A 17,503-nucleotide genomic window follows, 5' to 3' on the forward strand; every position below is an offset into this window, starting at 1 on the left:
TCTTAATGACTATGAAAGCTTGGCGTTAGCTGAGGCTTGTTTATAATTAGCTCTTGTAACTTAACTCAGCCCATTTCTATTAATCTGTGCACCGCCACGTGGTTCGTGCCTTTTACCTCTCCTTTGCATGTCCTGCTTCCTCTGCACCCAGGGGGCCGCTCCATCCTTCTTCCTCCCAGAGCTGTCTCTGTCCAGAAGTCCCTGCTGTATACCTCCTGCCTCGCTATTGGCCGTTTAGCTTTTTATTAAATTCATCACAGTGACATATCTTTACACAGTGTAATCAGATACCTTGCAACACCCTGCCTCAAAAATTAAGGCGGATGCCTGGAGGGATGGCTCCCTGTTCTTCCAGAGGACCTGGGTTCAGTTTCCAGCACCCATGTTAGGTAGCTCACAACTACCTACAACTCCAGCTCCAGGGGATCCAATGCGCTTTGCTGGCCATTGAGAGCACTGCACTCAGGTGCACACACGTAATTAACAATAACATAAAAATAAAATCTAAAAAAAGGCTAGGGAGGGATTAAGGACGATACCCAACATCAATCTCTGCCTTCCACATGCAAACCTGCATGTATACATACATGTATGTATACCTGCACACATGAACACATACACAGAGGGAAGAGAGGATGTACAAATGACCAATAGTTATATGAAAAAATACTCAACACTACCAGCCATAATAATATAAATGCAAATTAAAACCACAGTGTCATACTCTTATTATCAGCACTTGGGAGGCAAAGACTGGCAGATCTCCGTGAGTTCAAGTCTACCCTGGTCTACAGAGTCCCGGGTCCATCAGGGCCATATAATGAGACTGTGTCTCAAAACAAAACAACCCACAAAAAACCCACAATGAGACTTTAGTCCACAGCTGTTAGAAAGGATATCAGTAAAAAGATAAAAGACAGTGGGGGTGTAAATCAATGTAGCCATTACGAAAAGCACCATGGACGTTCCTTGACAAAGTAAAAACAACCATCACGTGATTCGGTCTTCCATCAAAGGAAATGAAATCACCCTGCTGTAAAATGTCTACACTTGCAAGCTCATCGCTGCTCTATTCACAACAGCCAGGAAATGGAAGTTGGTGTCCATCAACCGAGGAGTGGTTAAGAAAGTATAGTATGTGCACACCATGGAATCCTGTCCTTTGTGATGGCATGGGATAAACAGGAGAACACTGTATTAAGTGAAATTAAGTCAGGCACTAAAAGACAAATCCTTCATGACCTCATCTGGAATCTAGAAAGAAAACAGTAGTGATATAGGGGGCGTGGGGAGGGAAGAAGGAGGAGTATGGTGTGACCAGTGGCTAGTAAGTCTTGGCGAGATGGAAGAAATAAATTTTTGTGATCTGTTACTCCAGGGTGACTGTGGATACTGATCATGTTTCAAGAAAGACAGGAAGAGCTTTGAATGTTTTCTCCACAGAAAATGACTTCTGAGGAGGTCAATACACTTACCCTGAGTTGAAAATTCCATAGCATAGGCATGAATGAAAACATAGCACCTAGAAGTGTGCATGGTTTTTAGGTGCCAATTAAAACAGATGTAGAGCTGGAGATGTAGCTCAGGGGCAGAGTGCTTGCCTAGCATGTGTGAGGCCCCAAGGGTTCGATTCCTAGTATTACAAGAATGAGTGAAGGAATACGGATTTATATATATTGTTTCTTTTAAAGTTTAAGAATTTTTGTTGTTGTGTACATAGTAAACATTGAGTCACTAAGAAAAAGTGAGAAAGAGTTCTGAGCAGGAAGGGCTCCAAGGGAGGAATGCTTTTTTTTGTTTGTTTGTTTATTTGGTTTTTATTTATTATTTATTATTTATTTTTTATTTTTTGGTTTTTCGAGACAGGGTTTCTCTGTATTGTTTTGGAGACTGTCCTGGAACTCGCTTTGTAGACCAGGCTGGCCTCGAACTCAGAGATCTGCCTGCCTCTGCCTCCCCAGTGCTGGGATTAAAGGCGTGCGCCACCAACGCCCGGCCCTGGTTTTTATTTTTATTTAAGTTTATTTTGGTTTTTATTTATTTTATTTATTTGTTAAGACCCCAGCTTGCTTTTTAAGCAAGGTCCTACTGTGTAGCCCTGGCTGGCTTGGTACTTGTGTAGACCAGGCTGCTCTTGAATGCTCAGAGATCTGCCTGAGATCCTCCTGCCTCTGCCTCCCTGTTGAGAGCTGGGATTAAAGGTAAATGCTACCATGACCAGTGGAAGGCTCTGTTTCTTAAAAGTTATTTATGGTTTTCCCCCAGACAAGGTTTCACTGTGGAGTCTAATTATTGATTCTCTTGCCTCAGTATCTGAAGTGCTGGAATTACAGATGCACACCACCACACTCAGCTTGAAATACGTATGTGTGTGCGAGTGCATGATATGTGTGTGTATATATATGTTCATGTGGTGCCCAGGGGATAACCTTGGGATTCACTCCTCAGTTCACTATCTACCCGTTTTTGAGATAGGCCCTCTCTTTGGCTTGGGACTTGACAAATTGGGTGGGCTGCCTGGGCCTTGAGCCCCAGGGATCCACCTGTTTCCACTTTCTCAATACTGGTACTAAGCATGCAACACTGTAGCCTGATGTTCTTTGTTTTTAGACAGGGTCTAATTATGTAGCTTTGGCTGTCCTCGAACCTGTGTGTAGTTGGTCTCTAACTCACAGAGATCTGCCTGCCTCTGCCTCTGAAGTGCTGGGATTACAGGTGTGTGCTACTGCTACTATGTCTGGTTTACGCCTTCCTTCCTCCTTCTTTCCTTTTTCCTTCCTTCCTTCTTCCTTCTTTCCTTTTTCCTTCCTTCCTTCCTTCTTCCTTCCTTCCTTCCTTCCTTCCTTCCTTTTTCCTTCCTTCTTTCCTTCCTTCCTTCCTTCCTTCCTTCCTTCCTTCCTTCCTTCTTTCCTTTATATTTGATAATACTTGACGTGTATGGATGTTCTGCCCCAACCTCTCATCATAGTCCACACCGACTGTTTACTCTCCTCTTAGGTAGCTTTTGCTTTCCCAAACACCCACTCTATTGGGGCATGATTGTAGCTGCACAGAACAGAAAACTCCACTTGAACTGGTCCTCTGTGTGTGTGTGTGTGTGTGTGTGTGTGTGTGTGTGTGTGTGTGTGTGTCTGCATGCTAGTGTACAGGTCTGGCTCTATGTATTATTATTATTATTATTATTATTATTATTATTATTATTATTGTCTCAGATCTTCTTCCCTCTGTCTGTGTTTGTTTGGATCCTTGGTCAATATTGCCACTTGTGGTAACAAAATGTCCATCCTTTGTCACAAGATGACATGACATACTTTGCGTTGTGTAAACACCCTGTCCTTGGCTTTGATTGGCTCATCTCAGGTCACATACTTGCCCTCTACCCTTGTTGCTGTGGCCTCGGGGATGTCACAGGGAGAGGAGAGAAACACTCTTCCACTTTGGCCTCCAGATTGGAGTGGGTCCTTCTGGAAGGATGTGAACAGATGTTTATGTGTTAAAGGCGTTTGTGCATGAACAAAAGCCCACCCAGAGCCCACCCAGAGCCCTCCTGTGCTGCAATCCCTCTTGGAGAGAAGTCGCTGAGTTTAAGACACAGTGGCAAGGGCACTATCACAGAGACCCTGCACATTGCCACTTGCCTGGAACCCAGGCTGCGTCTGCTGTCACAGTCATCTTTGTGGCGCTGAGTGTCCTCTTAGAATAGAGAGCACTTCCTTGTTGGGAGCACTGTGCTTGGAACACACAGGAGCACTTGTGAGTGGGAGACGGGGTGCAGAGGACTGGCTGGTGGGCTGGCTCGCCTTTCGAACGGGATAGGTTTATTTCCCTCTGTGTCTTTATGCCTTTCTCCCCCTCCAGTGAGAGATGCTTCTGACCTTCAGCCTTCAGCTCCATCTTCCTGAAAAGGATGCTGCCTCTACCAAGCTCATTCAGTGGGCTGTTTTTCCTGGGCTCCTGGGCTGTGGGGCATATTCTGCCCTTCCCCAATCTCTCTGTGGTTCATTAAAATCCACAAGAATGGTGAACTGACTCAACAGGGGGAACCATATTAAAAGAACTTGAAACTAGGTCTTATTTAGTTTAAGTTTTATTATGTTACATACTTAGGTATTTTGCCTGTGTGTTTGTCTGTGCAACCTCTGCTTGAGATGTCTTTAGGATGGGTGCTGGGAACTGAACCAGGATCTCGTGCAAGAGCAGCAAGTGCTCTTAACTGCCACTCTATCCCCTATTTGTTTATATTTTTTTGTCTTTTTGAGACGGGTTCTTGCTATATAGCCATGGCTAACTTGAAACTCACTATGTAGCCCAGGCTGGCCTCAAACTTGAGATGATCCATCTGCTTCCGCCTCCTGAGTGCTGGGATTATAGATGTGCACCAGCATACCTGGTTTAAAACTGAATCTTAGACTTGACTAAATTTGACCCCTCCCCTCGTTTTCAGTACCTCCCTTGTAGGGGCCTCACTGTCTACTGCTGCCCCCCTTGTGGTGAAGATTCTCTCTTCCTAACAGCTTCACTGGCTCTCAGGGTTTTTCCAGAAAGAAGGTAGATTTATTACAGAAAAAAGAACTCTAAGAGTAGGAGGTCTCCAAAGGATGGGTACACTTTTTTAGGTTTTATTATTTTTTAAATTAAAAACAATCTTATTTTACATACCAATCCCAGTTCCCTCTCTCTTCCGCCCTCCCACTCCCCCCACCATCTCCCCATCCCACCCCCATCCACTCCTCAGAGAGGGTGAGGCTTCCCATCATTTTGGACAGGACTGGGGCCCTCCCCTGTGTATCTAGGCTAAGCAAGGTATCCCTACATAGGAATGGGCTCCAAAAATCCAGTTCATACACTAGGGATAAATACTGGATCCACTGCCAGCAGCCCCATAGACTGCCCAGGGCCCCCAACTGACACTCATGTTCAGGGGGCCAAGATCTCTTTTGTAAATTGGGAGTGTGGGGGAAGGGAGGAGGGAGGTATGAGAAAGAGGAGGAGAGAAGGACTGGGGGGAGGGAGGTAGGAGGAAGAGGAGGGGAGAAGGAGAGGCGTAGGAGAACATGAGGGATCAGGAAGGTTGAGTTGGGGGATGCACAGAGAAGGAGAGCAAGGAAAGAGATACCTTGATAGAGGGAGCCATTATGGTGTTAACGAGAAATCTGGCACTGGGGAAATTCCCAGGAATCTGCAGGGATGACCTCAACTAAGAATCTAAATGCCCTTCCCCTATAATGAGAATGATGACTACCTTAAATGTCATCATAGAGCCTTCATCCAGTAGCTGATGGAAGTAGAAGCAGAGATTCACAGCTGAGCACTGAGTCCAAACTCCTGGAGTCCAGTTGTAGAGAGGAAGGAGTGATGAGCCAAGGGGTCAAGACCATGCTGGGAAATCCCACAGAGGCAGCTGACCTGAGCATGTGGGAGCTCACAGACTCCAGACTAACAGCATAAGACCGAACTAGGGGCCGATAATTTCTTGGGGTATTTTACAGTTTTGGTTCCACAGTTTCCTCTTGGGTCTCCAGTGTTTTCTGCCCCAGGAGCTGCCTTCTCTTTAGAAGACTGGCAGGAATGTACCTTCCCTTAGGGGACTACCCCATTTCAAGCCTCTCCTAGTCCAGGCATCATTCTCAACACTCCAATGTCAGTGACACCAGGGAAATTTTCTTCTTATAGTTCCTACAACTTTTTTTTTTGAGATAGGGTATCATGCTTTCCAGGCCGGCCTTGAATTCCATCTGTAATTTTGGATGACTTTGGATTATATGGTTGTACCATATGGCCAGATTTTGAGTTTATATATGGGGTTGGTGTGTTTGTGGTATATGTGCTTGTGTGTATTTGGGTGTGGGTGTGCACACACACAGGTATGTGTAGGGGCCAAAGGAAGACATTGGAGGACGTTGGGTCCTGCTATATTATCCTATGCCTTACTCTCCCAGGAGACAGGGTTTTTCACAGAACCTGGGCTAAGATGGTGGCCACCAAGTCCTGTTTCTGCAACCCATACCTTGGTGCTAGGATTATAGGAGTGCATTTGGCCATGCTTGGATTTATATGGCTTCTGGGGATTTGAACTCAGGTTCTCATGCTTATGCAACAAGTGATCTTACCTTCTGAACCATCTTCCCAGACTCCCATGCCAACTTTTATGCCATGCTGGGTATTGAACCCAGGCCTTCCTAAATGTTAGGCAAACACTGCGCCACCACCTTAGCTGCAGCCCCATCCTTCCTGCCACTATTTAAAAATGCAAGCAGAATCCTGGAGACCACCACATTTGCCAGTGTCACAAAGGTAGTCACCAGTGGTAGGAAAAGTTGGCATTTATGGGAGGGGCAGGATATAAACATTCACAGATTGGCACTGACAACAGAGATTGGCTACCCTGGCAGTAGCAATGGCAGCCAGGAAGACCAGCCCCCGCTGCATGGAAGCAAAGCCCTTTGACATACCTTGGGTGCACTGAGTGTCTCCGGCCTTTTTATCATGGTGCTGTATGCTCCATGAATCATACGAGAAACACCATTTCTTTTACAACCCTTGGCAATCATTTACTATGTCCCCTGGCAGAGGACAGGTCAATAGACAATTGGAAAGGGAATGTTTGTTCTCTAGCTTCTCACAGCGCAAAGGAGGAGCCTCCGGTGTAAACACATCTTTACAGCATAGTGCAGTTTGTGTAAGACTGGAAGGAGGTTTGAGAGTGCTCTGGTTTCATGTCCACTGCTGTGATAAGAGATTGTGTCTGAAAGCAACTTAGAGGAGGACAGGATGTATCTCACCTTACAAGTCACAGTCCAACACAGAGGGAATTCAGGGCAGGATCTCAAGGAGGACTTTGGAGCAGAAACTACAGAGGAGTGCTGCTTGTTGGCTTACGCACAGAGTCATGCTTAGCTAGCTTTTGTTTAAGTTTTTTTTAAATTGTGGAACCCAAAGGTTTAATTTTGATTTGGAAAGGAAGAATTACAGCATGAAATGTACAGGAGATAATAGAGCACAACTAATCTGCTATGTGAATTTTAAGCATAAATTCAGAAAAGGAAACAAGTAGGAAAATATCACATTTTAAGTGTAATCCTTTGTAAACTGCTTTCAGGAAAAGTTCATCTTGGCACACAGAAAGGCAACTTTGTGTATATGGGTGTTGTGCCTGACCTGCTTAGGAATGGTGCCTCCCACAGTGGGCTGGATCCTCCTACATCAATTAGTGATCAAGGCAGTCTCCCACAGACACACCCACATCTGGGAAATCCCTCAACTGGGATTTCCTTCTCAGATGATTCTAGGCTGTGTTAAGTTGATAGTTGAAGCTAACCAGGACACAGAACTAAAGAATAAAGACAGGGGTCAGCTGTGAACTGAGCAGGGGCCTCTCAGGTAGTTTTCCAGAGAAGCTGTCCTTCAGTACAAAATTGGGAGCAGCAATTATATCACCCTCAGCTGGTCCTTCACTGATTTTCCTAGCCCTGACGGTCTCTCCTCTAGCTAGACTCCATGGAAGGGTGTGGCCATGCCCCACACCTCATTGCTACTCTAACCAAACAATAATTGGAAATGGTGTGTAAAAGTGAGGTTAGTTTTTTTCTTCCAAAGTCTCTATCACAAAGACCCTAAAGATGCCATAAGTGAAATGGTGTGCTGATAGTTGAGCGTGGTGGGGAACACCTTTAATTGCAACGTTTGGAAAATAGATGAAGGCTCATGGTCATCAGCTACATAGAGTTCAAGGCCAGCATGAGCTATGAAAGACTCTGTCTCAAAACAGCACAAAACCAGAAAGCAAGTATTGGGGTTGCAGAGGTAGCTCAGTGGTAGGATGCCCAGTATGCACCGGGTCCTGGGTTCTATTCCAGCATCAACATAAACTGTCCAAGCACAGCTTGAGTGTAGACTTCGCCATCTCTCTCTAAGCTGTTCCCTAAGTTCTCCTTATAGACTCCCCCAAGTCTTTGCCACCACGGACTTCTGAAACTTCTGTTATAGAAAGTCAAATGCCCTCCTTTTATTCTCCTCAGGGAAAGCTGGAAGGTTCCCAGTTTTACTAGGGGACTTGGGGATAGCACAGGAGGGGGAATTCAAGAACCTGAAGATGAGGAAAGTGATCATCTATGGAGGGAAGGACTTGGAGAGCACACACATTACTGCAGCTTCACCCTGCTACCCCTGCCGAGCCCACAGAACCTCTGATGCTGTTGGGTCTCATGACCTAATCTGCACCCAAATGCAGACATGGGTGGGGCTCCGAGGGGAGGTATGGTCTAGTGTGGTTTCTCTCTCCTTTCTTTATTCATGTAGTTCCTTCAACTGTTTGGTCATTCTGGTCCAGGCTCCTGTACACACAGAACTTACACACCTGGTGCCTCAGGTAGGAAGCCAGCCTTGTGTATCAGCACACTTGTTGGGGTAGGAAGGCTTGGGTCAGTTTTATTTTAGAAAACACATTGACTGGTTTCTGTGGAATTTAGAATTTCTGATAAACGTTCTCTCTCTCTCTCTCTCTCTCTCTCTCTCTGTCTCTGTCTCTCTCTTTCTTTCTTTCCTTCCTTTTTTTTTTTGAGACAGGGTTTCTCTGTGTGACCCTGGTTGTCCTGTAACTCACTTGGTGGACCAGGCTGGACTTAAACTCAAAGATCCACCTGCGTCTGCCCCTGAGTGCTTGGATTAAAGTCGTGTACCACCACTGCGCAGCTCCTGAGCTGTTTCCTGTCTACTCACTGGGAGTAAGTTCTGAACTCCGACTTCCTAAGTGGTTGTGGCACAGACACTCCATTCTTTGCTTTTATTCCTCTCCTGTCAGGTGGCTGAGATGGGCGATTCCCCAATTCAGTGTGGTTATTCCCTGATAAGCTTTCGTCTTCTGTGAAGATGCAAGCAGTGGCCGGGAGAGAGCATCCCAAGGTGTGGGGATGTGAATGCACCGGACATAGAACCCAAGGCCTGGGAGCCTGTGAGAGCTTCTTTGTCTTCCCTCAGTTTGCAGATGATACATGGAACTCTGTAGGGATTAAAGGCCCTAGTCAAGCTCACCATGGAGAGAGCAGGCATTGAGTAACAGTCAGTTCATATCTCACCTGGCTAACTTCTAAATGCTTCCAGAGTGGAGAACCTTCAGTTGGGTAGAGGCTTATTTATTTGTGTGTGTGTGTATGTAGGAATATGTATTATATTATATATTATATTTATTTATATAATATATATATATAATCATCAGGGGATGGTTCTAGTTGGTTTCCTCCACCCATCAAAGGTTCTTGGAGCAAACTCAAGTTGCCAAGCTTGTATGACAAGCTCTTTTGCCCGTTGAGCTATCTCACAAACCCTTATGTGTATTCAAATGTTTTCTTTTTCACAGTTAGTGTGTGTGCATGTGCTTGGGTGTGGAGGCCAGAGGATATAGCCTGCAGGAGATGACTCTTTCCTTCTACCTTGAGGTTTCAAATTTGTGGACTCAAGTTCATGTTGTTAGGCTTGGCAGCAGGTGACTTTGTTCACAAATCGCCCCCTTGACCCCCCTTCCTGTATTTTTGGTGTGGTGTTTGCAGCTATGAAAGCTGGCCGTAACCTCATTGTAAGTCAAGGCACACTGGACAGTTCAGTGTCATCTGTCTCTCTTACTTTTTTCTCCAGGCAGATTTCAAGAAAGGCAAACAAAGGGCTGGAGAGACGGCTCAGTAGTTAAGAGCACGGATTGCTCTTGAGGGTTTGGTTCCCAGAACACACTTTGGGCAGCTCTCAACTCTCTGTAGCTCCAGTTCTAAGGGATCTGATGCCTTCTTCTGGCCTTTTTATACAGACAAGCATCCTGCACATACATAAGTAAATGCAATGAGAAATAATAAGTCTTTTTAAAAAGGGAAAACAATAATGAGGGGGTACGTATACGAAATAATGTAGGAGGGGCACCCAGATACACCTTACCTCCTTCTGTTTTGCTTCATGCTGTCTCTTTCCTGAGTACATAAGAGCATCCTGGTGGCTGCGTCTGAATGCAGGGGCATGGCTAAGGCCAAGGTTGACTAAAAGGAGACAAAGTAGCTGGAGATAGAGTTGAGAACTATAGAGCCAACTGATGGCAAAAGTATCTTCCCTGAGTTTTATTTTATCCCTTACTGAGTCTCCAGCAACTTTGACAGCACTAGGAAGAAGTTCAAGTTGAAGTCCAAGGGGATGAACTCTGGTTGTCAAAGCAACAGAGAAGCCAATAATACTGTCCCACAACATTCATAACACTTGAGTTTGGTTACTAAATCCTATTTCTCTCCTAACCTTTCACCTAGATTGAACCATGGCCATCACTGAATATTTCTACTGGGTTGCTCCTGATAATATGACATGGGATGACTTTGAGAAAGACTTTGGAAATAGCACCAGAATGCCACCTACTGGAGATTATTTCAGCCCTTGTAAGAGAGTTCCAATCAGCAACACAAAGGCTTTAGTTGTCTTTTATGCACTGGTGTCCTTGCTGAGCTTGCTGGGAAACTCACTGGTGATGCTAGTCATCTTATACAGACGAAGGGGCTGCTCTGTTACTGATGTCTACATGCTGAACCTAGCCATTGCCGACCTCCTCTTTTCACTGACCCTGCCCTTCTGGGCGGTCTCCAAACTGAAAGGCTGGATTTTTGGCACTCCCCTGTGCAAGATGGTCTCACTCCTGAAGGAAGTCAACTTCTTCAGTGGTATCCTGCTACTGGCCTGCATCAGTGTGGACCGATACCTGGCCATCGTCCACGCCACACGCACGCTGACCCAAAAGCGCCACTTGGTTAAATTCATATGTCTAGGCATCTGGGGTCTATCTTTGATTCTGTCCCTGCCCTCTGCCATCTTCCGCCAGGCATATAAACCATACGGCTCTGGAGCAATCTGCTACGAGGTCCTGGGTGGAGACACAACAAACTTTCGGATAATGTTGCGTGGCCTGTCCCACACGTTTGGCTTCCTCGCGCCGCTTCTGATCATGCTGTTCTGCTACGGGCTCACACTGCGCACACTCTTTAAGGCCCGTGCCGGGCAGAAGCACCGGGCCATGCGGGTCATCTTTGCTGTTGTGCTTGTCTTCCTGCTCTGCTGGCTGCCCTACAACCTGGTGCTGCTTTCAGACACTCTCTTAGGAACCCACTTAATTGAGGACACCTGCGAGCGCCGCAACGCCCTTGACCAGGCCCTGTATATCACTGAGATCCTGGGCTTTTCTCACAGTTGCCTCAACCCCATCATCTATGCCTTCGTTGGCCAAAATTTTCGCCACGAATTCCTCAGGTTCCTTGTTAACTGCGGCCTGATTCGAAAGGAGTTTTTGACACATCCTCGTGCTACCTTTTGAGCACCTCTCACTGTTAAACCTCTGAAAATTAACAGAGAGTACTATCACTCCCTCAGGGAGAGAATAACTATCGTGCTAATGTGTTGTGCTGTGTGCACGCATGAGTGTGTGTGTGTGTGTGCAGTATGTCTATGGACAGATACTATCTGGTATGTGGAGGGAGGTGACAGGATCAGGAGAAGTTAGTGACAACTGTCTGTAGGGCCCACACCTACTTTCTGTGTTGGTACTGATAGCCCTCCAAGGACTGCCTGTATACTTCCATGAGAAAGAATGTCACCATTTCTGTTGAACACATACCTCTTTGACTTGTGATCTGGGTAATGATTGTGGTCACATCTGTAGCCTAACTCCGTGAGAACAAAGACCTGGAGCTTGCATATAGCATTAACCCTCATGGGTTGGACTCTCTCCTTGGAGCCTCACCGGGACTGCTCGGCACATTCCAGCAGGCTGTCTAGTAACTCTTTGTCCTGTGATCTGAGTTCACAAAACTGTTTTCCCATCTTGGGGAATGTCGCAATGCCTGCTGAGGACATCAGTCAGGTGCTGCTGAAGCACCAAGCCACCAGGCGGCCTTGTGATGGAGCTGAAGAAGTCTTCCCTTTACGTGTCATGGGTGGACAAAGGGTGTTTGGGAAACCAGGCCTGAGAATCCCCTTTACCTCGTGACCAGAGTCACAGAGGGGGATGTGTGTGTTGGGTACCAGCTGAGCCAAGGATGGAGCAAGACTGGCAGCTAACTTTTGCCCTCTTGGCACTTCCAGTTTGACAGGAACAACAACTTTATAAGCCAAAATATAGCTGTCAGCTGGCTGGACAGGCGGCTATTTCCAACAAAATTTCCATTCTATGTTTGTTCACGTGAAAGTACCTTGAGTATGAGCCACAGAGTATAAGTTGTGTGTGGAGTGGCTGGTGGTTCCTGCTGTCGACGGGGTTAGCTGTCCTCACTGACTCTGGGCTAGAGGCTTTACTCCCTGCTAGAGCCATCTTTGCAGGCATCACATCTCACGTTCAGGAGGGTCTCCTTGTCCCTCATATGTGAAAATGTGTGCATTCTGCTTTATGTCTACAAATAACCATTGTCTCCTGAAGTGACCTGGCCTGTCTTCGCTAAGTTATATCAAGTGACTTCCTCACCTTCAAATGACTTCAAGAAATTGTGTTTGGGACTAGAGAGAAGGCTCAGTGGTTAAGAGCACTTGCTGCTCTTTCAGAGGACCCAGGTTCAAGTCCCAGCACCCACATAGTGGCTCACAACCTATAATCTATAACTTAGGTCCCAGGGGATCCAATGCCCTCTTCTGACTTCTGTAGGCATTAGATATGCACAGTAGAAACAGAAATTCCCACTAGCGTAAAGCAAAATGGAGAAGGTACTGGACTGTGTGGGGATGGGGAGGGACCAGCATGGCCCGAGGTGGGACTGCAGTGAAAAGCTGGGACTGGGATCAGGGAACAATGCTGGAGTAAGCCTGGGGGTGGGTACAGGGCTGGGTGACAGTTTGGCATAAAGTAAGGTCAGAGGGACAGCTCTCAGTAATAAGGGGGGAAATCTAGACATGGGGAGACTGAGAGTGACAGAGTAAGATTTAGGGACCTGTTGAGGGTTGGAGGCAAGGAGAGTCCAGCTAGGGCCTGGACCAGGTCAGGACTAGAGGAAGGCCTACGAGAATGTCAGAAATGGGATGAGAGCCAGTGATTATTGAAGCTACCTCATAGGTAGGGTGTTAGTGTTCAGACGTCTGTACTGGCCTGACTTTGGTGTTGCGATAGGACATGTCCACAGTTGCAGCCACTAAGAGCACCACCTGTGCACATCCACTATGTTCCCTTTTAAGAGGGCCCTGCCCACCTCCCGTCTTCCCCTACCCTCCCTTTCCCCTTTCTCTCCGCCCATCTCTCTGTCTCTTCCCCTTCTTTCTTCCCCTCTCTCTGTGTATCATTTTCTGCTGCTCCCGTCCCCAGAGGCTGGTCTCCCCCATTCTCCCTTTCCCCTAATAAAAAACCCCTCCACATGAACTGTGTCACATAGTGTCTTTCTCTCTTGCGGCACTTTAAAAAAATTTACAACATAGTGTCATCATCCTCTTTGGAATATTATCTCAGACACAACTTCCTGAGTCAGGATAGAGGCTCCTTGGAGGTAGGGGAGGAGTCAGGGGCTTGAGCCCATGGCGATAGATCTGAGTCAGGGGAGAGGATGCTTTAGCTCTGTTTCCTACACTTCATGAGCTCTATTGCCTATAGCAGTAATTCCAGTGGACAGGTGGAGTACTCTCGCATGCTAAGAACTATGCTGAAGGACTTACTATTGAGAACAGCTGTGGGTGGGTTAGGGGAGATCTAAGAAATTCAGCAGAAGAAACCCTGTCTCGTAAAACCAAAAAAAAAAAAAAAAAAAGAAATTCAGCAGAGCCTAAGCAAAGGTAAGAGAGACAGGGCACAGCCTGGGCCAGTGGGCCAAGCCTGGAAGGGTATTGAGTGCTTTGAAAACCTTACGCCATAGCTTGTGTCCAGCCCGGGTTGAGCCTAAAGTTTATGTAATGAAGTCAGGTGGCTTCCTTGAGCTGGCTGTTGGCTTAGACACCCACACTGGGATCCTGTTAGGAGGCGGTAGCAGAAACGGGGAGGGTATGGACAAGCTACTGACAGTGGCGGAAGGAGCTCAGGGTAGAGACTCAAAGACCATTCAGCAAGACCGAAATTCCAACTGAGAGTCTGTTGTAAGCCAGCCTGCAACTGTGTTCAGAGAAGCATTTCTCACAGAGCAGCCCGAATGCATATTACAGGGAAGGTTTGCTTGTTTTTTAAACAACACACACACACACACACACACACACACACACACACACACACACACACACACACGCACGCACGCACACACGCGCACACACACACACAATAGTACATCCTGCTTGCAGGGGGAAGCAAGCAAGCAGTTTAAGAAGAGCCAAGAAGCCAGGCAGTGGTGACACACACCTTTAATCCTTTAATCCCATCACTTGGGAGGCAGAGGCAGGTGGATCTTTGTGTGTTCAAGGCCAGCCTGGTCTAAAAGTGAGTTCCAGGACAGCCAGGGCTGTTACACAGAGAAACCCTGTCTTGAAAAAGCAAAAACAAAACAAAACAAACACAAGAGCTAAGAACATGCAGTTAGCTGGGGTGTTTCAACCTTGAGTTTCTAGAATGGGGTTTGGGTGCTTTCCCACAGGACTTTTCAGGGTGGGTGGGCTGGGTTAAAAAGAGGGGGGGTCAGTTTCAGTTTAAACCAAAGATAGTTTCATCTGAGACAAGGCGGAGCAAACTTCTTCCCTGTTACAAGGAGAGTCTTCAAGGAGAGACCAGGAGGAAATGAAACAGTGAGTGGGGATGAGGAAGGATTCTTCAACTTCTGTCTGGATGACAGTTAGAAGTGGTAGGCGGAGCCGGGCGTTGGTGGCGCACGCCTTTAATCCCAGCATTCGGGAGGCAGAGGCAGGCGGATCTCTGTGAGTTCGAGACCAGCCTGGACTACCAAGCGAGTTCCAGGACAGCCTCCAAAGCCACAGAGAAACCCTGTCTCGAAAAATAAAAAAACAAACAAACAAACAAACAAAAAAGAAGTGGTAGGCGGTGTATGCATTTTATTGTAGTATTTAGGTGGCAGAGGTAGGGGGATCTCTGTGGGTTTGAGGCCAGCCAGGGCTATGGAGAAAGACCCTGTTTAAAAAAAAAAGCAAGAAGAAGTAAAGAAAAGAAAAAGAAAAATCCCAGGTGAGTGTGGTCTTTAGTTCCAGCACTTGGGAGACAGAGGCAGGATCTCAGAGTTTGAGGTCAGCCTGGTCTACAGAGAGAGTTCCAGAATAGTCAGGGCTACACAGAGAAACCCTGTCTCAAAACAACAACAACAACAACAACAACAAAAAAGGCGATGTGGGGGGTGGAGGATGGGGGTGGCGGTTGGGGGTGTTTGCAGGAAAAGGCTGCCTTCTATTTGTAGAGTACAAGCAGATATACCCAATTACATGGGGGCAAGCTAGATCTGAAAGCCTGGGAGGGATCTGGCTAGCTTGGACTCACATTATTGGTGGCAGATTGTGAAAGCTACCAGAGAGGGTAGAAAACAGACAGATAAAAAGATAAAAAGAGATGAGTTCAGAGAATGCCAGTATTCAGGGGACTGAAAGAGGAAGAGGGGGTCTTCCAAAGAGACTAAAAGGGGCTGGGATGTGGTTCAATTGGTCCAGTGGTAACCTAGCATGAATGAAGCCCTGCAGTCCTTAGACATGCTGGGACATATCTGTAATCCCAGCACCTGGGCGGTGGAGGCAGGAGCATGAGGAGTTCAAGTTCAGCTTCAGCTGCATAGCACGCATCACTACCTGGCACTACATTTATGTTTAGTTGTTTGCTGTATCTGCTGGGACCACTTCAGCATTCTCATTATCGGGCAAATGATGAGTTTAGTAATATGCTTCACACACACACACACACACACACACACACACACACACACACACACACACACACTTGTTGACTATATTTGCTATACTAGATTTTAGATTTATTAGAGTAGCTTGCAGGCTGTCTCCTGACAGAAAGGCCAAATCTGGTAGTTCAGTCTCTAAGGTGGATGTGTCAGCAGTCCCAGTTTGGTGCTGGAGTCTCAGGGAATTCCTAGAGAGCTTCGGTCTTCAGTCTACACTGGAATCCCAAAGAAGTAGGTGATGACTCGGGTGAAGGAATGACTCAGCAGCAGGGTAGATGAACTGGCAGGCGATAAGCAAACGTCCTCTTCCATGTGCTTTTCACGTGGGCTGCCACCAGGAGGTGTGACCCAGACTGAGGTCTGTCATCCCATCTCAAATGATTCAGTCAGGAGAGTTCCTCAGTTCATTCCAGATGCGGTCAAGTTAACAGTCAAGTGTAGCCATGAGAGCTCCTCAGACCAAATTGTTACATCCACCCGGACTCTACTTCTATGTATGTATCCTGATGAGACCGTCCAGGTGACCCAAGAATGTAGCTCAGTGGGCAAGTGCTTGCCTAACCCACCTGAAGCCCTGGGTTTCATGCCCAGCACCACATAAACAAGGCGTAGTGGCATGCGCCTATCGTCCTGGCATTCCCGAGGATGACAGTTTTTCTTGCTTCCAAGTCCTGTTGAAGAAGACACGTCTGTTCTTCATGAAGTCTTCATTGTAAAAAATGTTCATCTACAGCCTCCTTGGCGGCAACGAAGTGTTCTGATAACCCGATAGACCATGTGTCATTTAAATGATCAGTTAAATGATCACCACATCTGTCAGGTCTGAACCTTTTTTAAACATTAATTTGTTATTATTTATTTTTTTAGTTTATGTGGATTGGTGTTTTGTCTACATGTATGTCTGCGTGAAGGTGCTGGATTCCCTGGAACTGGAGTTACAGACAGTTGTGAGCTGCCGTGTGGGTGCTGGGAAGTGATCCTGGGTCCACTGAAAGAGTGGCTTGTGCTCTTAACCTCTGAGTCATCACTCCAGCACCAAGCCTGAACCTTTAGAGTATGGGATCTGGCTAACTTTGGCTGTGAAAGTTGAATTAAACTGTTGGACACCCAGCTCGTGTCTGGAGACACAGAGAATTGGTTGGTGTGGGAAGAGACCCCCAAATCCTTGGTGTTGAAGAGTTGCAAGTAAAAATCACAAAGAAGTCGTGCACGACCGTATGGGTATCATAGCTGCTGCTTCCCCTGGCGGATCTGGGTCATTCCTAGTTTTTAGCTATGGTGAGTATTGTTACCGTTAGCATTCAGAGATGTCTTTGGGTAACTTCTGAGGGAGTGGGGAGACGCCTCAGTTGATAAAGCACATGCCTTACAAGTGTGACGACCTGAACCCCTGAACCCACACGAGATGCTGGGTGTGGTGATGCACCTTGTGAAATAGGGCAGAGAAAGCAGAGCAAAGCCCTGGGGCCTATGAGCAGCCGGCTTGGTAAGCTCCAGGTCGGTGAGGGACCTTGCTTGAAAAAACAAAGTGGGGAGCTGATACACATACACTGCTGCAGGTACTGCCATGCGAGGAACATTTTGTAGATCACTTTGCTTAATTTTGTCTTGTTATTTTGAGACAGGGTCTCTATGCAGCCCAGGCTGGCCTCAAATTGTCTATGCAGCTAAGAATGATCTTAAACTTTTGGTCCCCT

At 46.7% G+C, this 17,503-nt stretch overlaps 1 protein-coding gene across 1 annotated transcript; it reads left to right on the plus strand.

Moving 5' to 3' along the window:
• The first annotated feature begins 10,286 nt into the window (after window positions 1-10,286).
• Window positions 10,287-13,244, plus strand: LOC101823543 (C-X-C chemokine receptor type 1). Its single transcript, XM_005070504.3, has one exon. It carries the CDS (start codon window positions 10,289-10,291, stop codon window positions 11,330-11,332), a length of 1,044 nt encoding a protein of 347 aa, XP_005070561.1. The 5' UTR covers window positions 10,287-10,288; the 3' UTR covers window positions 11,333-13,244.
• The last annotated feature ends 4,259 nt before the right edge of the window (window positions 13,245-17,503 follow it).

This window comes from Mesocricetus auratus, unplaced genomic scaffold (assembly GCF_017639785.1).
Source record: "Mesocricetus auratus isolate SY011 unplaced genomic scaffold, BCM_Maur_2.0 Super-Scaffold_100010, whole genome shotgun sequence".
In the NCBI taxonomy this organism is placed as follows: domain Eukaryota; kingdom Metazoa; phylum Chordata; class Mammalia; order Rodentia; family Cricetidae; genus Mesocricetus; species Mesocricetus auratus.